Source organism: Ursus maritimus, unplaced genomic scaffold (assembly GCF_017311325.1).
Source record: "Ursus maritimus isolate PB19 unplaced genomic scaffold, ASM1731132v1 scaffold_31, whole genome shotgun sequence".
In the NCBI taxonomy this organism is placed as follows: Eukaryota; Metazoa; Chordata; class Mammalia; order Carnivora; family Ursidae; genus Ursus; species Ursus maritimus.
In genome coordinates, this window is record NW_024425675.1 from 15,638,949 (window position 1) to 15,666,417 (window position 27,469).

The window sequence follows — 27,469 nt, forward strand, 5'->3', positions numbered from 1 at the left end:
GCATGCATATATATTTTCCAATCAGTGTTTTTGCTTTCTTTGTATAAATACCCGTAGGTGGAATTGCTGGATCAGATGGTAGTTCCATTTTTAATTTTTTGAGGAAGACTTCATACTGTTTTCCACAGTGGCTGCACAAGTTTGCATTCCCACCAGCAGGGCAGGAGGGTCCCCACATCCTCACCAACACTTGTTATTTCTTGTGTTTTTGATAAAAGCCATTCTGACGGGTGCGAGGTGATAGCTCACTGAGGTTTTGATTAGACAGCATATAGAAGAATCTTGTTTTTCTTATCCACTTAGCCACCCTATGTCTTTTGATCGAAGAGTAGTTCATTTACACTTCAAGTAATTATTGATAGGTCTGTACTTACTGTCATCCTGTTCATTGTTTTCTGGCCGTTCTTGTTGTTCATCTCTGTTCTTTTCTTGGCTTGCTCCTTTGTGTTTGTTTTCTTTCTATTTATATTCCTTTGTCTTTTACTTTTGTGTTCTTAACTGGAAGTTTTCTCTTTGTGGTTTCTGTGAGGTTCACATATAACACGCACATAATAGTTTCCTTTAAGTTGATAGTAAGTTAATTTTGAACATGCTCCGAAGCTTTATATGTTTACGTTCCTCCCCGGGATTTTATATTTTTGATGATACATTTCGCATCTTTTTTATTTTATTTATCCCTTAACGAATTACTGTAGTTTTAATTAATTTTACTACTTTTGTCTTTTACCCTCCATATTCACTTTGTAAGTTGTTGATCCACTACCTCGATAACTTGTCTTTTCCAGTTAGATTTTAAACTCTCCTATGTTTTCCTAAACTCTCATATGTTTTCCTACTAGTAACTGGTGCCTTTTTCTTTTTAGCTTAGAAAACTCTCTTTAACATTCTTTATATGGTCGGGCTTAGTGGTAATGAACTCCTTTAGCTTCTGCTTCCTGGAAAACTGTTAATCTCCTCTTCAATTCTGAGTGATAAGATTGCCAGGTAGAGAATTCTTGGGTGGGAGTTATTCCCCTTCAGCACTTGGAATGTATCATGCCATGCATACCCTCCTGACCTGTAAAGTTCCTGCTGAGAAAACCTGTGTATAGCCTTATAATGGTTCCCTTTTATACAGTGTGTTGCTTTTCTCTTGCTTTTAATATCCTCTATTATTAACTTCTACCATTTTGATTATAACGTGTCTCAGTGTGTTTCTCTTTGGGTTCATCTTTTCTCTCTCTCTTTTTTTTAAGATTCGTTTATTTGAGAGAGAGAGAGCAGAAGGAGGGGCAGAGGGAGACAATCTTCAAGCAGACTTCCCCCTGAGTGTGCAGCCCCATATGGGGCTCGATCCCACAACCCATGAGATCACAACCTGAGCCAAAACCAAGAGCTGGTCGCTCAAATGACTGAGCCACCCAGGCACCCCTGGGTTCACCTTATTTGGAACTCTCTGGGTTTTCTGGACTTGAATATGTGTTTCCTTCCTGGAATTAGGGAAGTTTTCTGCCAGTATTTCTTCGAGAATTTTTCTGGCCCTTTTTCTCTCTCTCCTCCTCCTGGACTGCTATAATGAAAATGTTATTCTGCTCGATACTGTCCCAGAGGTCCCTTAAGGCATCCTGTCTTTTTAAAATTCTTTTTTGCTTTCATTTTCCCGCTGTGATTGGGGGTTTTCCAGTGCTGTATTTCTGGTTCACAGATTCATGCTTCTATTCCATCCGTTCTGCTGTTGAACCCCTATAGGGTATTTCTCAGCGCAGTTTTATCTTCTGCTTGGTATTTTCTTCTATTTTCTACCTCTTTGTGGAAGCTCTTGCTGTGTTCATCCACTCTTCTCCCGAGATCAGTGAGCAATCTTTACGGCCATTACTATGAATTCTTTATTAAGAGTGTTGCTTATCTCAGTTTCATTAAGGTCTTTCTCTGAGGATTTTCCTTGCTGTTCGGTTTGGAATAAATTCCTCTCTCTCCTCATTTTGCTTCTCTCTATTTCTCTCTGTATATTAGGTGAAATGACCACCCCCCTCAGTCTTGAAAGTGTGGTCTTATGTAGGAGTTGTTCCATGCGATCCAGAACCACCATCTCCCCTGGCCACCAGAACCAGGCACTCTACAGGCTGCGGGAGTAATCTGGGCTATTACGAAAGGGCCACAGCTGCTGTGCAGGGAGATCAGGGCTCACATCACTTACCCACCCCCATTGTGCACAGGGTGGGCGGGGTTCAGGGCATTCATGTGTCCTGGTTGTGGCTTGGCTACTGCATGGGGAAGACAGCTCCTGGCACTCGCTGGCCTTGTTGCAGCTCCGATAATGCACAGGGTGAGTGGAACGTGGGGTGCTTCCCCCAGCCTGGTTATGTGGTGGGGAGTGCAGACCATGCCCTCCATGTGTTAGCTGGAGGGCGGACACCAAAAATGGCACACATCTGTTCCATCACCAGGAAGTGAGGATGAGTGACAAAAATGGCACACACCAGCACTTCCATCCCTGGATAAAGTCCCTGCAGGTTCCTGCCTCCCTGGCAGTCATTTTAAAATTAGTAAGTGGATCTCCGCTGCTTATGATCTAGGTACTTTTCAGTAGTTGCTCTTGTGCTAGATCTCAGTGTGAGTAGGTTTGCATGTGAGCCCTTGTAGAGTGGGGTATATGTTCCTTTTAGTTAGATGATTCTCTTGGTCTTTAACTCATTTATTTTTCAAATCAGACATTTGGCGGGCTCATCTTATTGGTGCTAGCCCTCAAGGTCAGGGTGCCTGATGTGGGGAACAAGCCCTTCATTCCTTGAGGGAGAATTCCAAATTTGGGGGATCCTTCCCAATTGGTGGGGTCACTGCCTCTGGGGTAGGGTCCCAGGAGGATATATGTCTGCCTCTCCTGTCCTTCTCCAAGCGTCTCTTTTGTCTTTTCTTGTGGAAATGCTAGCCATCTAGTTCTCGGAGTTTTTTTGTTTGTTTGTTTGTTTGTTTGTTTACAGAGGAAAATTATTATAGACGTAGCTATAAATTTGTTGTGTTCATGGAAGGAGCTACGTTTAGGGTCTTCCTACACTGTCATCTTGAACCACCCCCTCCTTCCCAGACTAGAATTTATTGCTGTGCATGCAACCCATAACAGTCATTCCTTCATAAGAACTGTCCCAAAAAGGGGTGCCTTGAGCCTGACAGTGGGCTCTGGGAGGGACACCTCTCCATTCCTGCAGTCCCTTCTGTGAAGAGCTCAGAGAGATATAAAGGCTACAACTTTAAGGTCTTGCTCTCAAGATTTTATGACCTACCTGTTGAAATAGAATAAATATAAATGAACCTTTGGTGAGAAAGAAGACTTTCTGGAGCTGTGAGGGACACTCTAAGAAGGAATAATCGTGGTGGGCAGAAGTGGTCAAAGAAAGTTTTGTGAAAAGCTTAATCTGCCAGATTGTGTTAGGTTTGGTATGGAGGCAAAAGAGGAAAACACAGAAGGAGACATTCCTGAGAATAGACAGGGGAGACCGAGCCAGAGGCAACACATGCATAAATTGAGACCATTTCAAAAGAGAGAAGTAAAGAAAGAAATAAAAGGCAGAATCCCTGCCCCTATTGTGTTTGCCATCTGGCTAGGATGCTTTCAACTTAATGAGCAGGTTAAAATCCAGCATGATACCACACAGAGCGCAGCCCAAGAAGTACTTTGTAATGCTGATCAAAAATACGTAACATAGGGGCACCTGAGTGGCTCAGTCGTTAAGCGTCTGCCTTCAGCTCTGGGACACGATCCCAGCGTTCTGGGATCGAGCCCCACATCAGGCTCCCTGCTCAGCTGGGAGCCTACTTCTTCCTCTCCCGCTCCCCTTGCTTGTGCTCCCTCTCTCACTGGCTGTCTCTCTCTCTGTGTCAAATAAATAAATAAAAATCTTTAAAAAAATATATGTATCATATTAATTCCCAAAATAGAAAGATTGCCCTAAATCCCTGAATGTAAAATCAATATACACGATGAAAGATTTCTCTTTTGCAATAAATGTCACTAGAGGGGGATAAGTGTGCATTTTTTTTTTAAACCATGTGTTTTTAAAAGTATGGTAGGAAGATAGTTCTTTAAAAATGCTGTTAAATGCCCACAGGAATCAACTGGAAGAACCACAGGGGTTCAACCTGATTTCACAGGAAGATTCATGACGCAAAATAGCTTCATTTTACATTTCAGAGTAATATAAAGTTTGTCACTGGGAGGTAAGAGAGATTAAAGGTGAACATGAGGGAAGCAAATGCTAACAGCAAAATCCACAAAGTGGAGCGAAATCCTTAGAGTGGGAAATCCTCTGCTGTATAACCAAGCACCATGTTCAGTCGTGTACGAGCAGAAGACTCTTGTGAGAACTGCAAGCATGATATGTAAGCTTCTCTATTTAAATATAAGCATAACTCACTGCGGTATTTGCTGCATGTATTTTATTAGGCAGGCATTTCTGATTATAGAAGAACCCGAACTTATAAAGTTAACTCAGGCTTTGGATAAAACACGGACTAGGCAGCCATCAGCTCTTCCCACACTGGAGCCCTTTGGTATTCGAGTCAGGCGCTCTCCAACAGTGCGAGGGCACTTCAGCAAAGCTCGCGTGTGATAAAACAGCAGTGGCCTCTAGAGCGTGTTTTTAAAGTCAGCTTTCTCAGAACTCTAACTAGATTCTCGAAATGAACACACACGCACACGTGCACGCACACACACATGCACACTCATCTCCTTTTTGCTTCTGTTTTAACTTGCCAAAGAGTAAAGGTATGTGAACCAAGTCTTATTAATATTAATATTTACTTTGTTATTTTGCTCCCCAAACACTGTCACTTTGTTATACTAAATTAAAGCCCTGACAGAAATATCCAAATAATCCTCACTAAGAAAATGCATTATTGTGTCACAGTTAATAAGCAGTTCAATGTAATCACACCTTGATCATTCTTCTGAACGGTTCAGTCCTTTGCACGGCGTGGTTAGAACCAAAATGTCTAATATTAGTTCCCTTCATGACGGCTCATACAGGAGTTAAAACAGAGAGTTGCTCTCCCTTCAGATGTACAAATAATCTATTTTCTTTTACTGAGAAGGAGAGGGAAGGAAATGCTGAAACAGCGAGAAGAAATTTGTGGGTCTTCGACTAAATGTTATCATAAAAGGAATCTCCAGGACTCAGTGATAACCACGGGGTATGATGTTGAGCTCAAAGCTAGTTCCCATGCCCCGCTGATAACCCCGTAGAGCATTTGAGCCAAAGGAGAAGCTCCCCATGATGAAAGGAAGCTTCCTCTGGCCAAGTCAGCCGAATTGCGAAAACTCCCTTGGCCACGGGCTGCCTGCAGGAAACTTCGCTGAGCTCAGAGGCATCCCGGACGAAGGACCTACCTTAATGAGGATCTGAAAGGCCCCCGTGGCTCTTGCAGATATGAAATACCAGAAGCTCAGGGTGCAGGCAGCACTGGATTCTTGCCACATGGCACTCTTGAGGTGCGCTTCCTCACCCCGAAGGCCCACTGGAGTAGCCTCCAGATACAAGAAGTGCCCTAGGAAGGACAATGTTCAGAGAGGACAGAAACCACAGCGAGGGGATCATTTTAGCTTTTCCATCTTCGTTAGTGTTTTTAATTATATTTCATAGACTATGAGCTTCCAAAGGCATTTCCATTTGAAACAGAAAGAACATGGAATAGCCCTGCTTCTAGCTCACTGACAGAACAATTTCCAACGGTCTGTGCTTTGAGCAAAGCACTTCAGAGTATGCAGATTAACTGATGTGACACGATATTTATGCTGCCGAATCAAACAGATAATTACAGAAATCGTTTAATGGACAGTTCTTGCAAAACAAGATAGTTCCTATGAAAAATAAAAAAGGAATTACGACATACTTCCAAAAATTCAGTCATCTATTGGGTACATAAATAAAATGCTGAGAATCTTAATATGTAACATGGAAGATACTGAGTTTTATATTTATGTATCCAAATACTCGAAATATTTTATGCATGTACCACTGAGTGTTTGCATGGAGATGAGACCTTCCTTTCTCTGGTGTGGTCAGTTTGCCTTGGAGGATTTTGTTGTATCATAGGCCTGAGGAGTTGCTACTCTTTAGAAACCTTCTTTCCTATTCTGAAGCCTCCAGGAATTCAGGGTCCTTTCTTTATTCTGCTAACTCCTTTGTCCTTTGACCAATGAGTCCGAGACAAGACCTCATCTACCCACTGCAAAAACGAGGCATTCCCAACATGTCTGACATGTGTGACCTTACCGTAAATCTGCATGTTACCCTCCATAGTTTCCAAACCTGCTTTCCCTTCATACGTATCATCTCATTTCTCTAATCTCTGCTTGGTACACAGGGAAAACTGGATTCTACCCATTTGCGGATGAGAAATTTGAGAATCTGAAAAGCTACATGATATACTAATGATTCAATGAGAGGCAGAATTCAGGGTCATTAATTATAAACATGGGTCATTTAGGAAAGGTGCCCACTGGCAGCATACATTATCATCTATCTACAGTTATCAGAACAATGTTAAAATTTGGTTACTCCCGGTTATGTGTTGAATTATGCCCCTCCCCACAAAGATGGTGAAGTCCTAATTCCAGTCCCTGTGAAAGTGACCTTATTTGGAAATAGGGCCTTTGTGGATGACCAAATTAAAATGAAAACATCAGGGTGGGCCCTCTTCCACATAAGACTGTGTCGTAATGAAAAGTGTAAATTTGGACACAGAGACAGACGTGCAGAGAGGGAAGACAATGGAAAGACACAGGAGAATGCCATCTACAAGCCAAGTAATGTGTGAGACTCCCAGGAGCCAGGAGAGGGGCATGGAGTAGGTGATTCTCCCTCACCGCCCTCAAAAGCAACCAGTTCTGCTGACACCTTGATTCCACCCATCTAGCTAACAGAACTGTGAGATAATGTCTGTGGTCTACATCTCTGGTCCTTCGTGATGGCAGTCCCAAGAGACAAATATTCTCATCAAATGTTTGACTCGCTTGCCATGGCCCCACAGTAGTCTTTCCAGAGCTCTCCAGTTGCTGTCAGGGAAGACAACGAGATGCTCACTGTGAATATGGTTAGAATTGCTGCAAAAGCCTTACAACCTACCATTTTTGTTTCCAAGTGTGTGGTCTTTGGGAGGTCTTAGGCTCCGATGAGAGCCATTTCCTAAAGCCCAGTCAAAGTTTTCAGCCAGGGAGTTTTGCCAGCCACACCAGCCGTTCTCAAAAGTACAGGAGGTACCACATTCATTTTCATCCGTATCATCTCCACAGTCATCTACAAAATTACACCTTTGCTCTGGTTGATAACATTGGCCATTCTGACATTCCCGATAGCCAGGGGGGCAGGAACCTAGAAAACGGAAAATAAACGAAGATGAGGGAACGCTACTAACACATCACTGAGCTTAAAAGCTAGTAAGAGTGGATTCGCTTTAACATATAAAGAAATATGGTATTCTTAGGAGTGTGAGTTATCTGACCCCCATCTCTCTCTCCTGATCCCTGCAGGGTTCTGGCCAATAGAACACTCACATGGATTATTCAAAATGAAAAAAAAAAAAAATCAAGCACCATTTTATTGATCTAGGAAAGTACCCCAAGTCTCCTCAAATACAGCATCTCCTATAAGCTAAATTCAGGGATATAAATTAGATCTGAAAGCCAGTGAGGCTTTCCATTTTTTATCCTGGAACAAAATCTTTAGGGTACTAAGAGCTTATGTATTATGGTGTATTTGGAAATACATTCCATTACTACCCACGCATTTCAATATTTATCAGAAACCAAAAATATATATAAAACTTCCACAGCAGGGGTATGAATATATAAGTAATATTCAACTTTCTAAAGCAGATTTTTCTCCAAAATGCATATATATCTGTCACTTGTTTAGAACTTTAGAAACAATTTCCCTACAAAGAAATGTGAACAATAAAGTTTTATTTCTCGTTGTTTTGTCTTTTCCCCCCACAAAGCGTAAAATAAAGAGCAACGGTTTTGAAGACCTGAATTTGAACTCTGGTATTGATCCTTCTCAGCTATGAGACTTGGATCATACTACCCTTGATGAGTGTAGTTTCTTTCTAAAAAAGAGAGAAAAGAATAGTACAACCTAGAGAAGTTAAGCGAATGAAAGAGCCTGTTGTTGATCCCCCAGTGCCTAGAACAGAGCTTGGCTATTAGTAGGTGATCAGAAAACATTAGTCAAATACATGAATGAGTGAAACACAGTGCTCTGGAAATGACAAAGTCGTTCAATATGCATATTTAAGGTATTATTATTATTATCGTGCTCCAATATTACAATAGGGTGTAACAACAGGGTAATAATATTTAAGTGGAAAAAATGGTGCAAAGATCCAACTTGGGATATCTCCTCCCCAGCTGTTCTATGTCACTACAGTACCAGAAATTTTCTTCCTTCCTGCCTTCCCCATCTGGTACGTACAGAAACTGATAATGCCTCCCTATTTTATTTCTACATGGTACCTTCCATGGCCTGGGGTTGTCTGGTAGCTGAGGACTGGTGGGGATTAGAGCTGGGGGGTGATTCAGGGATTCACTAGAAGGTGTTCTGGGAGCTGAAAACTGCTGATAAAGTCTCATAAAGAAGGCTTCCTGTCCTGGATCAGTCCCACGTTCTAGAAAATAGATGGCTAAGAGGGGATAAGTGGGAGGAGATGGATGGGATGCCATGTAGAAACCACTGGGGAGAACACCAGTGTTCTGAAGGCTTCCAGCCATTTTGTGTGCTAAGCTGTTTCTGGACTGTTTGTTCAAAATTGCCTAATTAAATGCCCTTTACACTTGCAAAGCCTTTGAAAATAAGTTTCAACCATGCATTCTGCCTCTAACAAAACTTTCTTGTCTGGGTTAATTGCTAACATTTTCCTTTCTTGCAGCGTGGGATTAAACTATTTTTATTTAGCTGCCCAGTTCAGTTTTAGCAGATTGGGGGTAAGGCAAAAGGCCTTTAATGTTTCAATCACAGAGCTTGACTCAGAATCATAACATTAAAGCATTTCTGAGCTACACAGAAATGGAGAACACATACATTAACCTTCATTTATAAATGAAAATAAATGAGGATTATAGATGTTAAATCACTTGATGATTTTTCAAGAGCAGAGATGCAATTTGGACCCAGGTCTATTGTCTTCTGATTTTTTTTTTTTTTAAAATCTATTGACTTGAAAAGAAGAGCAGTGATCCAGGTCAACTACCACAAGACCAGACCACCAAGGAACAAAAATGGTAGTGTTGACTACCAGATGCATTATTTCTCATGGGACTATTGAGAACCTGCGAAATTACTAGATCATTTAATTTTACACAAGTTGGCATTTGTATTGATTCTGTCAATTCCAATTTGTTTGGGGAGTAAAAACAAAACTGGCTCTTAAGATGCTTTTCTCCAAAGAGACTGAATCAAGCTAAAACTTAATTCTTTTAAAACAAACAAGAAAGTAATTTGAACATGTTTCTAAATGGAAACACATCACAGATCCCAACATATTACACAATCGATATAGCTAATATTTTAGAATAATCATAATTTAAAATTTCTAAAAAAATAAATAGCTACATAATTAAAAAAACACAAAAATTTGAATACTACATAAGATTATTTTGAACAGAAAGCCCTTCACATTAATAAAGACAATTTCACTGCTATCATGTGTCCTACCTCTAAAACACTTTTTGCTAAATATCAAGGAAAATTATCAACTCATGTTAGTCACCTATTTCCAAATTATTTTCCGTGTCTGTTGTCTTGTCCAAAGAAATCAGCTACTAATGGGGAGGGGATGTATCTTTAAGTGATTCTGATATCAAAGCTTTTATGAAATTACGTAACTGATTTTTAGTAAAAATACATTATTCAAATTAGGCAGAGACCTTCTTAGTGGACAGTTTATTTTTACAAAAAAGAACAAATTATGAAAGTAAAAAACCTCCAATATAAATAAATGTTAGAAACATCTGAAGCTTAACTTGCTGAAATGCAAACTCTGATTCTTTGCCTCCAAACTTTTCCAGTGAACAGCCTTCCTCAACTGTGTTTCTGGCAATTTTATAGCCCCAGTTCCTTGGAGGAAAAACAAATCTTGTAAGGAGCTCTGTGTAGTAGGGTCTGACTCCACTTTTTGATGTTTGACTTGATTGCTGACAGCGCTTCCTTTGTGTCCCACATCTGGAGACCTAGTAAGATAGCCCAGGTGCTCCCCTTATTGGCAGCTGGTTCAAACTATGCATGCCCTTATCTGTGCACAGAAATTCTCACCCCAGTCGCACCCTCCAACCACCGGGAAACTCTAAGTCAGTTTCCTTTCCTTGCTCTCTGAAACTACTGTTGGACATGCCTTGGAGCTACTCTGATGTCCTAGAAAGCCTCAATATGTGAGTAATAGACATTTTCAACATTTTTAGTGTGCAATTGGCATTATCAGTCTTAACAGCCAAACAAAATTTTGGCCCAAGGTGTGTGTGTGTGTGTGTGTGTGTGTGTGTAAGACTTATCTCATAACTTATATACAATGTCACTGTTACTAATTTCAACTAAGCGACTATCATTTTGTGTGATTTTATTACAATGCTTTCTTTTCTGATCTCTGTGCCTTACCCTTGACCCCTATGGTCCATTAAACAAAATAGAACCATGTGATATTTTAACATAATTGAATGTCACTCCTCTATCCCAAACTCTGTTTAAATACTATTCCCCATTAAAAGGAGCCAGGTCCTCTTGAGAAAATAGTATGTTTGGAGATAAGAACAAAAAAAATTCAAGATGAACCTAGATTTTTTTTTTTTGGTATCAGAAAATAATAAAGTGTTCAAAACATTATAGCATTATGATGAAAGGCTTAAGGAGGCAGCTTTTAGAGAAACCTACTGGCCAAATCAGAGACAATTTGAGTATCAAGGTAAGTAATAAGAAGACTTTGGTTCCCAGCATACACAAAGTAAGAAACAGTAATAAAGTATGAAATTATCCTTCAGCAATAAACAACTAGAAACTTGGGCGAAGTATATACAAGTGTTTTTAGACATTGAACATTAGGAAATACAGGCTTGTGATCCCTTAGAGAAATGAAAAAAGGCACACCCTATGATCACCCCTAGATTTCTGCATGGAGGCACCTTTTGGACTGTGACTCCAAAAGGGTCAGCCCAGCAGAAAATGAGGTCACACGCAGTAGAGGAAACAAATCTGGGACAGCTAGAATTTTCAATGTTGGGTGGTGGAGGAAAGGGTGCTACACAGAGAAGGAGATCCAGAAACATGCTTAGGTCTTTGTCTGAATTCTAGTTTTTATATTTGTAGGATAAAATCCAAAAAGAGAAACTGAGAACAATTTCCAAAAGAATAATAACTAGGAGCTATATGCTGAAAAACTACCGGAGTTCACAGATGGCCACATATCTTTGAGTTTCTATCAGCCAGAATGTAGAGTCCTTGGTGAATACATAGGGCATTCAGTAGGAACTCCAGAAGGGTACACTTTAGTATGGGACAAGGTAACTCAGAAGGCAGTAGACTCTAGACCATGGGTTGGATTGGCAACCTATCATCTCAGGACCAAATCTGGCCTACCACCTGTTTAAGTAAATACTGTTTTATTGGGACTCAGCCATGCCCACTTGTTTACACATTATCTATGGTTACTTTCACACTAAAATGGCAGTTAAGTAGTTGCAATCAAGACCAGATGGCCTGCAAAGCTGAACATAGTCACTCTCTGAACATATTCTTTTAACCTCAACTTGTTTTTACACGAGATTACTTTAAAAACTAAAGTTTCCTAAGTTAAAAACAATACAGAGGAAAATTTGCAAAGAGGAAAGTGATAAAGAAATATAAACTTCCAGCTATAAAATAAATAAGTCACAGGGATGAAAAGTACAACATAGGGAATATAATCAGTAATATTGCAATAACTTTATGTGATGACAGATGGTAACGACAGTTACCGTGGTGAGCATTTTATAATGCATGTAATTGTTAAACAACTGTTGTCACTTGAAAATAATATAATATTTTATGTTTAACTATACTTCAAAGATACTAATGTCAAAAAAATTGCTGACTTCTATCCCAAATCTGTCTTTAAAAAAACTTAAAAATAAACCTCAAAAGGACCAAACAGAACTGTTAGCAACTTAACCGCCTCTAGAACAAAGTTCAATGCTTTTTAAAGGAATGTACCAAGCTTCAACACTTAGTAACATGAATTCACAATTCCAGCATCAAATTAAAAATTACTAGTATGTGGGCACCTGGGTGGCTCAGTCAGTTAAGCATCTGCCTTCGGCTCAGGTCATGATCCCAGGGTCCTGTGATACAGCCCCACATTGGGCTCAGTGGTGAGTCTGCTTCTCCCTCTCCCTCTGTGATCTCACTCTCTCTCAAATAAATAAATAAAATATTTAAAAAAATACTAGTATGTGAAGCAGGAAAATGTGATCAATAACCAGGGGAAAAAATAGTCAATAAAAGCAAATATAGATACAACAGAGATGATGGAATTATCGAAGAAAGTAAAGCATAAATGTGCTCAACTGCATTCATCTTACCATAATACAAACCTACAGAAAGCTCTTTGTAATAACAAATAAGCTTGGCAAGATTATATGACATCAATATACAAAAATCAATTACATTTCTGTATGCTAGAAATAACTAGAATCTGAAATTTTAAACAAGTCCTTTAAAAGAGCCAACCACAAAAGCATAGGGATAAATTTAACAAAATAGATATCTGGCCTTTTACTGACAACTACAAAATACTGATAGGAAAAGAGACCCTAAATAAACAGAGATATATATCAGGTTTGTGGATTATAAATCTTAATATTGTTAAGAACTCAATTCTCTTCACATTTATCTATAATTTCAATATAATCCCAGTCAAAATCTCAGTAGGATTTTGTAAAAATTAAGGAAGAGAATCTAAAATGTATATGAAAATGCAAAACACCTAGATTAGCAGAAAAGGTGTCAGATACACAAAGCCTGATTTCAATAAATACTATAAAGCTATAGTAATTAACACTGTGTGGTATTGACTTACATATAGACAGAGTGATCAGTGGATCAGGGTATATCATTCAGAAGTGGATTCAGAAATATATGATCAATGGGTTTTTAAGAAAAGGTAACTAATATACAGCATTTTCACCAAAAATGAATGAACTGAAATTAAATATAAGGAATAACCAACAAACACCAGCTGAGGGACACTCTACAAAATAAAAGGCCTATACTTTTCAAAGATATCAACGTCAAAGAAAACAAAGAAAGGCTGAGTAATTCCTGTACATTAAAGAAATGTAACAATACTTAAAAACTAAATGTACTGTATGATCCCTGATTAGATCCTGAACCAGGCAAAAAACCAAAAATTACATAAAGGACTTTTTAGGGACAATTGATAAAATATGAATGAGGCCTATAAACTGAATAATAATACTGTATCAGTGTTAATTGATTATACATGTAGGTGAACATCCTCTATTTTAGGAAACAGACAATGAATTATTTAGAGGTAAAAGGGTGAGACAGTATCTGCAACTTGCTCTGAAATGACTTGGAAGTAAGATTTATATAAAACAAATGGGTAAACTAATAATAATCTGCAAATCTGTATGAAGTATAAATTCTGTAGTGTTATTGTAATATTTCTGTGAATGGGAAATGATCATAAAATTTTTTTAAAAATATAAAATTTTGGAAGTTAAAAAAATTAAATCCTCCCATGGCATTCCCCTCTCCCTCAAAATTAAAAGCCAAAGTCCTTAAAAATGGCCCACAGGTACTTTACAGTCTTGACCCCATTTTCTCTGTCTTATCATTGCCCCCTAGCCAGAGACTACCGGGCACACCGTAGTTGAATAAAGTTGGACTTATTACTTGTCTCAATGATGGAGAACAAATACCTCAGGGAACCACGGGACAGTTCAGTGAGAAGGGAGGAGAAATGACTTAATAGGATTAGGGCTTTGGGTAGAGTATTTTGGGGAGAGTCAAAGAAAGTGGAATTTTGATCCAGATTGGGTGCCATCAGGGAGCAGAGATAATTACGTGATTGGCTATCTTAATGATTCTTATCTAACAAAGGGAAGACTAGAATAGGCTGAAGCTATAATAGGTTGGAAACACTCCTATGAGTCAAGATACAGGGATGTTTGGTCATTTTTTTGGCCAAGACACGGGTCGTGTTTTGTCTGTGTTCAGTCACGATTACAAAGTGATCTTGTTTTTATCTTGATCCACGGTTCCAGAGTGGCTTTATCTGATGAGGACACTCTGTGAAATTGCTTATGTTCAATAGAAGAACCACCAGCTCATAGCAACACCAAGGCCCAAATGATATAGTACCAGGCCAGGTCCCAGATGTCACGGGCTGCTTTTCTTTTTCTCACTTTGCAATTCTATTTATATGGCGAGAGAGTTGAGTGGAGCAACCAACCCTTCTAAGGGATATAAGGTTAGAAAATAAAACCTTATGGTTGTTCTTGGCTTTTTGCAGTAGGTAAAAACAAAACAAAACAAAACAAAACAAACCACAACCCCCCCCCCCCCCCCACACACACAAAATGGTAGACCAGTTGCTTTGGGAGATCCTGAAATAGTCGAAAGTCCTTCATATTTGTTATTTTTTAAGCCTCTTGATCTTTCCCCTTAGTAATTTGCAGCAAAGACTTGAAAATGTGAAGACACATGGCATCAACCTTACTGTTAGCACAAAAGGAGATAACACATGGAAAGAAATTCTATAAAATAGATGACAGTAGTCTCAAGGAATGGACAAAGAAACAGGTAGAGGAATTGGGATTTGTGTTAAGAAAACAAGGAAAACATATGAAAACCAGCAGTTTCTATATTTATAGGCTTCTTAGGCCCTGGGCTCAGTCCTCCACTGAGAAAAAACTGCAAATTGGCTCAAATACTGTTCCGGCAGCTTCCATCTTCTTCATTCCAAAGAGTTGCAATTCAAACATTCAAAGAACACTTTCTATACCTTGATCAGCACAACAAAAATTTATGATAAAATGCCAGTCATGTTCATTCAAAAGGATATTTCCGGAAAGAATGGTTTATTCCTTAGTTTTTTAATTACCCAGTTTTAATACTTAACCATTAAGAAATGCTACACTAACATTCAACTAGTTCTAATCCTATGCTGGAAAAGCACTCAACCAAGAAATCCAAAGGTACCTTTTAAAAATAAATACCCCTTCATGATTCTGACTTGGAGGAAATTACTGACATCTTGGTGGTGAACAATTTGTATACCCTGAGTTTCTAGTGGATCATATTTAAAAAGGTAAGGTAATGAGCTGGATCATTTAAAATCATCATTTTCTGAAATTTCAAATTCAACTATCAGGGATAACATGAAGACAGTCCAGTAAATTATTTCTGCTGCCAGGAAATGTAAAGTATAATAATATTTTATTGTTTTTCAGTGTACTTGATAGAGGCTTTGAGTATTTAAGGAGAATTGGTTCTAAGACATCACAAATAAAGCCACTACCATGAGACAGAAAACTGGAGCTAGAAGTATGATCTAGGGATAAATCTCAAGATGAAAATCACTTCAGGAAAATTATATTTTGTACTTTTATACAAATTGGTCAGTCTTTCCTTTTATGGTTTTTGACAATCCTATAGTAAATAAAATTCTCCCGTATTTTTTCTAGTACTGTATGATTGCTGTACAATTTCATTTTTTTCTTTTTAAAATATTTAAATATTTTAAACCTTTGAAATCTATTTTGGCATATAGAATAAAAGATAATATTTTTAAAGTGGGAAGAGGAATACACACACCTGCACAACATACACACATGCTGGTGTGTGTGTGTGTGTGTGTGTGTGTGTGTGTGTGTGTGTTTTAAGATTTGTTTATTCATTTTGGAGGGAGAGAGAGAGAGCATGAACCACTGGGACAGAGGAAGAGAAAGAGAAAAACTCAAGCATATTCTGCACTGAGCACAGATCCTGATGCAGGGCTTGATCCCACGACCCTAAGATTATGACCCGAGCTGAAACCAAGAGTCAGATGCTTAACAGCCTGTGCCATCCAGGCACCCCTATGCTGGGGTGTTTAATGAATGTCTCTGGAAAGATACATGAGAAATAATCAGTTCCTCTGGAAATAGGACATAAAGACAGAAGTCAGAGGAAAATACTTTTTTTTAACCTAGCCCATTTTTGATAATACTATGTGTATTTCAATAAACGTTTGCTTTATTTAAAAATAACATGCCAGTGCATCTACCTAGGATTAAAGAAAGGATTCAAATAATACAGTTATAGTTGGGGAATCCAAAACAGGCTAAAGCTCCTCTGATGAGTATTAACCTGGACCGAGGGATAAGAATGTTGACAGTTTATGGCAAACGGAAGACTCGAACACGCTCTACTCCAGGTGGCTGTGGAGGAAATGCTGAAATTAACGAAGAACCAAATTACAGTTTAGAAAAGTCAATATAAGGAACGAAACGCTCTATGAAACATCTAAGATCTATACTACATTTATAGTGGACTATGAACTACAAAAGGTAGAACAAATAGGGAAGGTAGGTAGTGGTAAAGGAATTCAGAAGAAATCCAGTAGTCATCATCGAGCCCTGCTTCTCCTTCATTTCCCGTATTCAACCAACCACTAACACTGTCCCATTTTACTTTCTAAATATTTCTTGAATCACCCACTTCTCAAGGGACATTCATGTCTCTCCTTGACTAATGAAACAGCTTCCTAACTGATAGCTCTATTTCCATGTTAGTCCTCCTGAAATTCACACTGTACTCTGTAAATGGAGTAATGTTTTTCGAAATGCAAACTGGATCACTATGCTGCTTGAACCTCATTAAATGGCTTCCTATCAGAGTTAAGGTAAAAACCAAATTTGTTAATGGACTAATGGACATAGATTAAACTCTACTCACCTTTACAGCCTCATCTCATGGTCCCCTTCAACTCCCCACCACAAAAACCTACTAGCCTTTTTGCAGCCCCTCCAATCACAGATACTTTACATATGCTGGGCCACCTGCCTCTAGACATCTCTCTTTATAAATCTTGCAGATTTCAGCTCAACATATACTTTCTGCAAAAAAGTCTTGATTGGTCAGGGCCATCCATTACAGCCTCTTGCAATACCAGGCAGCTCTTCTTCACAGAACTTTAATAACACTCATTGTACTTGTCTATGTGGTTATGTGCATAATGACTCTTTTTCCATTGCTAGTCCATAGGGCCCATTGGGAATAGAAAATATCATGTACTCAGAAAATGCTCACTGTGCATTTTGCTGGGGAACAAAGAAATGAATGAATAAACAAATGAATGAATGAACTGAAGAGAGCAAAGAGAAGGGGCACACATCCGTGAGCACATGAGAGAATCCAGGAGATGGTTCACTAGAAGATGAGTTGGCATTTTGATTTTTGGACAAAAATGACAGGGAGAGAGCTGTGTTTGGATTGCTGAACTTTGAGATGCCAAGACTGAGGGTATTAGAGAAAGAGAGTCAATCACTTCTGAACTATTTGCTGTGATGAAAATGACAAACATTTCTGAGTTTCTTTCTTCTTTTTCGATAGTAACAGTGGCTATTCAATTTGTTCAAAATATACATTTCTGACACTTTCGGCAAAGATTCCCTATTATGTTTACAAACAGACTTCTACAGTCGCAATCCCAATTTAATACTGCCTTCGCATAATTTGATCTATAACAAAGCAATTTCCATTTGTAAACCTTGCCAACCTGGTGAAAACAAATTCTATGTAATGAAGCTAAGACAATTATCTAATTCAAAGGGGAAAATAAAACAAATCATCTAAGCTAAATTCTATTAATAGGAAGCAAAACAAACCCGAAGTATTTGTATGCCTAAACACCACTCCAGTTATGCTTCAAATTAACTGGGATAAATTAGGTTTGAATTTGTTTCAATGTACATATTTTTTACTTTGTATACATCATTCATAACGAATAGAGTACAAAAGTCTTTTGAAACAGGATTAGTATATGGGCTGTCTTTCCTTAAAACATGTATCATCAAACTAGGGTAAAATTGTTCTCCGGTATTTGTGTGTGTGTACACACACACGCGTGTGTGAGTCTATACACACACATGACATATGTGTGTTGCATAATTCACATGTTACATACAGAAGGGTATATTTTGTGCATGCACGTGTGACAGTATTTCATATATGCATTTGCATGTGTATAAAAGGTGCAGTTAAAAATGACTGCAGAACAATGTATAAGTGGGTGATAAAATTAGTCATGATGGTAACTACTAGTTACTCATCACCTCCTACATGCCGTGCTTTGTGCTGGGTACTTGATGAATATTATCTCTAATCCTCATATAAGAAATGATAGTTACCTCTATTTTAAGTTTTTATTTAAATTCCAGTTAGTTAACATATAGAGTATTATTAGTTTCAGCAGCAGAATTTAGTGATTCATCAGTTGCATATAACACAGGACTCACCACGACAAGTGCCCTCCTTAATGCCCATCACTCATTTAGTGCACCCCCCCCCAATGCCTCTGGTAACCAGCAGTTTGTTGTCTATAGTGAAGAGTCTGGTTCTTGGTTTGTGTCTCTCTTTTTGTCCCCTTGCTTGTCTGTTTCTTAAATTGCACATACGAGTGAAATCATATGGTATTTGTCTTTCTCTGACTGACTTATTCAACTTGGCATAATACTCTCTAGTTTCATCCATGTCATTGCAAATGTAAGATTTCATTCTTTTTAATGGCAGAGCAATATTCCATTATACATACATACCACTTCTTTATCTATTCGTCAGTCAACAGACATTTGGGCTGCTTCCACAATTTTAGTTATCTCTATTTTCAAACGTACCGATTAAGAATAAGAAAGCTAAAGTGCAATTTCTAAGGTTATTACATCTACTATGTATCTGACTTAAAATTTCCTAAATTTATTAAAATTTATCAAACATGTACAAAGTAAGATAATAACATATTTATAATAGCTTATAACTTAATTATCAAGTGTTTACTTCTGCTTGGCCCCGTGGTAGGTGTTTGCAGTGTATCATGTCACGTAATTCTCAAAATCACCCTATGAGAGTGACACCACTGGTACGCTGAACATGTACCATGGTATTGTGCTAGGACTGGACAGTTTATCTCACCTTTTCAAACATGTAATCCAATTAACCTACCCCAAACCAATATGCTTCAGGGAAGGGCTAACAGCCCTAGTCTCATATATCTGTTTTAGCTGTGAATTCACACACTATGCCCACTGTTTTCGTTGATGTGCCCACCCATGACTCTTAAAATAATAATGGAATGATTATGATTGTTTCATTCCTTTACATGGTAAGGAGAAGGGATAGAATACCCGAGACCCCTTGTTTAGCACTGAATGGGTAGTAACTATCTTGAACATGGGAACCCTGAGAGCACTGCATTCAGATTCTGCAGGGAATCTTCCAACAAAGTGCGAGGATAAACAGATCAAGGAATCAACATGGTTAGAATCACCCAAAGATTTCATCTGGTGAACTCCAGCCTCTTGAATCAAGGGCAAGTCATTTTGTCTCTTAGTTTAAAGCACGATAAGCTGACATATATATCACATAATGGATAAATACAATTTCAGAGATTAGTGTAGACACACTTAAGTATTTTGACATTTTTTTTCTTTTCAGTAAGAATTGAAATAGCCAAATGCATAAATTAATTGAATCAGCCCTGCATAAAGAGGGACTAGTACAATGAATCTAGATACAAACTTAGTACACAGAAATCATTCCGCAGTTACAATAATTGGGCCATGAGATCACTGTGAAAATATTACAAAAGGGAGGCATAAAGAATTATAAAAATCAGTATCTGTAAGATAGTCACACTATTTGCTTAGGAGACACATAGCACTCCCTGACACCATGCTGTAAATAAATTTCTCCCATGGATCTTCAATATTGTAAACTGCAGGTCAAAAATGAAAGACAGGAAGGGAAGGGAAGGGAAGGGAAGGGAAGGGAAGGGAAGGAGAAGGAAAGAAAGAAAGGGAAAGGGAAAGAAAGAAAAAGAGGAAGGAAGAAGGAAGGGAGAAAGAGAGGAAAGAGAGGAAGGAAGAAGGAAGGGAGAGAAAGAAAGAAAGAAAGAAAGAAAGAAAAGAAAGAAAGAAAGAAAGAAAGAAAGAAAGAAAGAAAGAAAGAAAGGAAGAAAGAAAGAAGAAAGAAAAGGAAAGGGAAGAGGGAGAGAGAAAGAAAGAGAGAGAAAAAGAAAGAAAAGAAAAGAAAGAAGGAAGATATTAAGGGAATTAAACTTTGTAACAAGCTTTTGATAAGATCAAAAGTATCACAAGACTTTTCATGTCATTACTTCACTTGCTCCTTTATACAAGAAAGAATTAACAATTTTCACCTTTGCACCAGGCACACTGCTCTGCATCGGGAGTATAGTGTTGAAGAGGATTGTGTTTGTCCCCACGGTGTTTCTCCTCCAACGAAGAGGAGGATAATGATGGAATACACATACAAGGCAGTGACAGTAACCTGTGTGTGGGTAGAAGAGGAGGTGGTCCTCTGTGTGCATCTCTAAGGATGTAACATTGCAGTAAAGAACCTAAATAAATTGAAGCATAAAGCCATGCAAGACAGGTCAAGGGAATCACAAGTTCAAGGCCCTGTGGTGGGAAAGAGCTTAGAGTTATGGGAGGTCCTCACAAAGCCCATAGGGCTAGATGCTAATGAGCATGGCTCTAAGCTATAGGAGGAGAGACAGAGGGGACCAGCAGGCAGGCTCCACGGCCTTTGGGAAGACTTGGCTTTACTCTGAGATGGCGAGCTACTGGCAGTTTTTGCCTAGAATCATGGGATAATTAATAACTTAAAAAAATTCTTTAAAAAAATCGTTGGCTAGTATATGGAGAGTGGGCAATAGAGAAGCATGAATGCATAAAAGGAGATCAATTAGGAGTCTATTACAATAAGTGACCCAGTTAGGCAAAGAGGTGGGTTCGCACTAGCAGTATTAAGAGTATTAAAGAAGCAGTGCCTGGAACATAGTGAGTACTTAACAAATGAGAGCTATCGTTATTATCGTTAGAGTGATTACAGGGTAGAGAGTAAAAAGGTGATGAATTTTGAAAATGTTTTTAAGATAGAGCCCATAGAAATTACTAACATTAAAGATGGATAATCAGAGTGGGAGAGGTCAAGAATTGCTTTGAAGTTTTGGCATTAAAAACTGGGTGAATGATGTAAACTTTTACTCAAGAAGGAGTCGGGGGGGGCAGTGGGGAGAAGCTTGAGGCAGAATAAAGTTCTATTCTATTATTATTAGCAAAAAAAGAGAAAAAAATAGAATCATGCTGGAAAATAATATAAACACCTTATTTTATAGAACATTAACATGTATTATTTTATATTACTCTCATCTCATTCCCCAGGAAGATGTAGAGACCAGGATCCTTTTGTATAGATGAGAAAATCGAGTTGGCAGGAAACGTAAATGGCTTCAAAGTCTATAAATCAGCCAAGACATATTATCACAGCTAATCATGCCTTAGAAAATACTATTTAATTGTTATCTCTGCTGAAGGATAATGCTGAATTTTCCCTGAAATTTGCTGATGAGTAACCATAGCTAGCTAGCTATCGATAGATCTATCTAATGTATTTATAAAGAGAAAGGGGAATAGTCATAAATCACAAAGAATAGGTTGAGAAATGAATTGGAAGGTAGAGGAAGCAATGAAGGTAATCAAAGGTCTGTTCCTTTAGAGGTTTTAAAAAATATAACACTTTTGTAAATAACAAATAACCAATGTAAAGAAGATCTCTCTCTTGTTTTGTTTTAGATTTTCTGCTGCATAATCAAGAGGCCAAATAATTTCGATGAAGCTGTACAAATGCCAGATAGTTTAGCACCACAAATCTCACCTTTGGTAAAAGAGGACTAATTGCAGGAAGCAAAATAGTTAACTAATCATAGCACCAAAAATCACTGCATTGAGATCAATTCACAGATCTTCAGTGATTCAAAGTCTGGTCTTAATCAGTTCTTTTAGCCTTTCTGTATAGAAATGTTTCCGTTACTATAACAGTTATTACAACTGACCTCACTTACAAGGCTGTTTTGAAATATAAATAAATAATTATAAGATATTTTGGGGAAAAAACCCGATCATGACTTAAATAACTATATCAAAACAAATTTAGGTGAGCATAGGCTTTGTTTAAAAAAATGAAAGCATTCATTAGTCATCACTTTCATTACCATAGCTAAAATTAATTGAATGCCAACCAATAGCAGATACCATATAGAGATAATAATTCATATTTATAAATATATTTATATATAATTTCTAATTCTCACAACATTGAAAAGTAAATATTACCTTGATTTTACACCAAAATTAACTTGTGCACATTCATAATGTTGGCATATGGCAGAGCTGGGATTTAGACCCGAATGGAACAAACACTGAAATTATGCTCTTTTTCATTATAGTCCATTGCCTAAAACCCTAGGCCAAACAGAAAAACTAAGAAATAACAAGAAGCAAACGATTACATCTCTGCCCTCATGGAGTTTAGTACCCGTGTATGTAGTTACAGTAAAGATTCACTAATCACACAGCTCAATGTATGGTGAGGGAACCGAATGACATTGTGAATTCCATGAAAGACCTCTGACACCAGGGGACATGGGGTGACTGGGGTCACAGTAACTAGATACTAAAGAACCATATATTAAGCTGCCTTAAAAAGAAGAGTAAAATTCATGGAAGAAATACAGAGACTAGAAAATGCCTTTCTAGCAATTGAAAACTGGTATGATTAATAAAAACAGGCATGAGTCACAGCATGCTTGTGGATAAGAATCAAATCAATCTTACTTGAGATGCAAATGAATACTTTTATAGCACTTGATAATTTACAAACACTTTCATATGTGTGTGCATCTGTAGAGATAGACGCACACGGACCCGCATGTGCACACACGTGTGTGATTGTATTTGTTCTGCTTCAAACTGTAAGAGCAAACATGGAGAGAATAAACCAGTCACTCCTGGAGCCAGAACTCAATCCATGTGCTCTCACTCCAAACTTCATGTACAGAATTAGTGAAGACATAACCATGAGGGATTTTCAGCTGCTTCATGGTCAAAGCATTTCTTCATCCCCATCTTCACTGGGATGTACTCTCAACTCCTGAGTACATTACTCAGAGCCATTCACAAGCCAGACCCAGCCCTTCTTTCATTCTCACCAGATGTCTGTCCATTCCTCCGAACACACATGGACTTCTATGTACCTGAGTCCTTGCCCATGTTCTTCCTAGTTTGGGGTATATCTATCTCTATTAAAAGGCTACTACTCCACTAGATCCAACTAATTGAACTTTACCAGATACCTTATTCTTCAGGGAAAAAAAAGATAAACTGAGAGTAGTAGTCTGAATAATGTCCCTGCTCAAATCTCTGCAAATATGTTGCTTCACATGGTGGGGGTGAGGGTGGCAATGTGATTTTGGCAGATGTGATTAAAGGTAAGGACTTTGAAATGGGAATATTATCCTGAATTCTCCTAGTAAACCTAATCTAGTCTCATAAATCCTAAAAAGTCCAAGAGGAAGGCTAAAAGAGCGAAGTATGAAAACTGAAAGAGAAGCAGAAAAGATTCAAATTATGAGAGGGACTTGATCCACTATGACTTTCTTTAAAGATGGAATAAGAGAGCCACTAGCCAAGGAATGTGGGTGGCCTCAGAAAGCTGGATACAACCTCAGCTGACAGCTAGCAAGGAAATGGGGAGCTGAGCCCTACAATCACGAGGAACTGAATTCTGCCAACAGCCTGAATGAGCAAAGAAACAGAGTCTCTCCTAGAGCCTCTGAAAAGGAATGAATGCATCCTTCAGACGGTGTGATTTTCTCTCGGTGAGACCTGAGTCCCACTTCTGACCTACAGAGCTGGGAGATAATAAATGTGTGTTCTTAAAAGCCACTAGATTTGTGGTATTTTGTCATGGCAACCGCATAAAACTATATAGTGGGGCATGGATGTTGTAACTAGGCAATCTGAGTGTGAATCCCACTTCTCTTTATATGATTTGGTAAGTCGTGCTTTCATTAAACTGTACCATTTGTAAAAGGAAGATACTACCACTTTCACCAAAAAATGCATCTAAACTTCTACTGTCCTGGTACATCATATATCTATCAACAAATAATGGCTCTCATTGTTACTATTACTAATATAATGGCTATTGGTATTACTATTTTAATTATTATTTATTTTGGGGGGGATCTTTATTTTTTTATCTTTTATAATTTTTTTTTATTATGTTAGTCACCATACAGTACATCCCTGGTTTTTGATGTAAAGTTCCATGATTCATTAGTTGCATATAACACCCAGTGCACCATGCAATACGTGCCCTCCTTACTACCCATCACCGGTCTATCCCATTCCCCCACCCCCCTCTCCTCTGAAGCCCTCAGTTTGTTTCTCGGAGTCCATAGTCTCTCATGCTTCATTCTGGGGGGATCTTTCTAACACTATGTTTATCACGGTAGTACTGCACATAGTATGATTTTAAAAAAATAACTTCATTTACAAGGATGTCTCTCCTATTAAACCATAAACTTCATACAAAAAAAAAAAAAAGGAAGAAGCCTATGGCATTCATCTTTGCATCATTAGAGCCTGTTATTATTTTATATATAGGATCCATTCAATAAATGTATGATGAATTGAAACAAAGTATCATACCCATCTGAGAAGTTTGAACTTTATCTTTCAGTGTCAGAAATATTCAGAAATTCTCAGCAGGGGGCGGTGATGTGGACCGAATTTTGTTCTAGGAAGTTTAATCTTTTAAAACTGAAAAATGAATTGCAATTGGGAATGACTGGAGGCAAGAAGACTAGTTAGGTCTCAATTAGTTTCTTTCATTTGAGTTTTGACACATTAGAGAACTGGCAGAGATTGAAGTCGCTTACTTAAGGCTATATTTTTAACTCTGAGGAGACAAAGGGCTAAAACTCATTAAAAAGATCAAGTCCAATATTCTTTCCACTGTGCAGCGTTGCTACTTGTGGTTTAGAGTCTGGTGGTGAACTTAAGCAATATCACCTGCCAGACAGTCTCCCCTTTCTAAAGTGTAATGGAAAATTAACTAAGGACCGCCTCCCCTGGTCCAGCTTAATTTCCAAGGAAGCACTGATTCAGAGGGTTAAGCTAGACATAAAATCATGCAAAGCTATTCCTGTGATTCTATGCTGATAGTAGTTTTTGGTTACAGGTCTCATAAGATTCAATAATATTAAGTATCAGGATGAACCAAGTATAAGAATAATTACTGGAGGCAGTAGCTATGGATAGGGGTCATTCAGCTTAACAGGATTCTTTGAATCAAAGAGACACGTCTTTCAGGAGCCAATGCCAGTCTAAGCTCTCAGTGCATCCAACTGGGACAAATAGACCATGGGGATTTTCACCAGACACAGCAAGAATTCACCACTCACTAGCTACGCCCAAACCTCAGTCAATGAGTCATCTAAATATTCTGATTACAATAAGATGAACTGTTGCGTGGCCTTATGATTATTTTTTTAAAACAACTAACCAGGATGTTAGTTGTTCAAACAAATAAACTGGACTAAAGGGATAAAGAAAGGGGGGGGTAATAAGAAGGGGGAATGAAGCATGAGAGACTATGGACTCTGAGAAACAAACTGAGGGCTTCAGAGGGGAGGGGGTGGGGGAATGGGATAGGCTGGTGATGGGTAGTAAGGAGGGCACGTATTGCATGGTGCACTGGGTGTGATACGCAACTAATGCATCATGGAACTTTACATCAAAAACCAGGATGTATTGTATGGTGACTAACATAATAAAAAAAATCTACAGCTATGCTTCAAACGCATTAGGGCAAGATACAAAATACAAACATATTCTTAAAAAATTAAGATTTAATTTAAATTCAGTTATAATAAATAAGTTCATTTAAAACCTGTATCTTGAACTAGGGGACAATTCTTATGGGACCTGGCACGGAGACGTGATATGCAAGATCTGATTACTGCCTTCTACTAGCTTAAAATCTTCCTAGTAAAATAAGACACTCATATGTAAAACACACACAATAAAGACTGGCTTGCTGACTGCTGGTCTAAGGCCAGAGTACTAGTCTTTCAGAGTACTTACTGGGGCTGGATGACTGCTGCCACCCAGTGGACACCAGCAGCCTTCAGTATGGCCAAGGCATCAATAAACCCAGTCCAAGCATCCGCAAGAAATTCCTGGAAGTGGGCTCCCAAGGTAATCAAACTCTTCTGTTATTGGTCAAGGAGGGGGTGGGGGTAAAAGGCTCTAAAGATGTGCCTGTAACCATTCTGTATAAGGAAGACATGACTGTAGAACCAGATGGCTTCTCTCTTGAATATACCATCTCCACCCAGTTAGAGAAGACGCTAAACTTTTCCAACTCTGAGGCTAGCAGCTGAGTGGCTCCCAACCCAACATGGGACTATCTGGGCACTTTACCTGTAAATCCTGTGAAAGACACTTGGTCTGCAGGAGTTCTCAACAGGTCAGTACCTGTCTCTCCAGTAAATGCAGTGGTAAACCTACTGGGGAAGCAAACCTACAGAGAACGGCCACACAGCAGCTGCCTCCCTCTGTCGGAAGCTCCAGTCAGTGTAGACATCAATGACAGACATGTGTAGTTCAGATGGAACCTTGGGGAATTTAAACCGCAAGAGGGATGTTGCTGAGATGGCCTGTCGAACTGTCTCCAGTGCTGTACTCTGCTCAAGACCCCAGCCTCACTAGCCATATCTTCTGGTCAACTTGTACAAAGTCCCCACAGGAGGCAAATATTGTCTCTAATATCCAAACAGTCTAATTAGGTGCCAGACTTCCTTTTTGGTACTGAGGGCCATGGGGCCAAGTAAATGTTCCTTTCCTGTCTCAATGATCAATCTTTGAGTCTTAAACCTATGTTGCTCCTTATGCTCTGACTTGGTTGTCAAGAACTGTGAAGGTTTGGAAGTGGACCCTCACTGCCAGCTAGCAAGTTAGCCTGCTTTATGGATGATATTAGAAAATGCAAGACTCTTGGCTCAGAGATGAAAGACAGTTCAATACTCACAGTAATAGCACTAGCCAGAACATTTTCATGTTAGTTCCCTGAGTTTGAATTTCTAAGGGGTGATGTGAATAAGAGTACATGGCACTTGCACAGGTAGTGGGCTGCATTGCTGGAGAGGGACTCTGCGCAACTCACAGGAACTCTGTGACCTCCTTTTCTTCTCTTGGAATGCTAGATTGTTTTTTTATACAAATGGGAAGCCTATCTGAGGGTATCATGGGCACTAGTCCTACTACTGCCTCCCTACAAGATGTTCTTTGAAATGTGCAAAATCCCACTTGGACTTGATAAGCATT

The 27,469-nt window shown here is 38.6% G+C and overlaps 1 protein-coding gene across 2 annotated transcripts in view; it reads right to left on the reverse strand.

The window, feature by feature from the left end:
• Positions 1-27,469, reverse strand: part of MALRD1 (MAM and LDL receptor class A domain containing 1) — a 747,156-nt gene that overhangs the window by 315,471 nt on the left and 404,216 nt on the right. For both annotated transcript variants that reach the window (XM_040645358.1, XM_040645357.1), the window contains exons 27-28: positions 7,101-7,346; positions 5,363-5,520 (exon numbers count right to left, since the gene is read on the reverse strand). In XM_040645358.1, the coding sequence (XP_040501292.1) occupies positions 5,363-5,520; positions 7,101-7,346 (404 nt within the window). The remainder of the gene's footprint in view (positions 1-5,362; positions 5,521-7,100; positions 7,347-27,469) is intronic.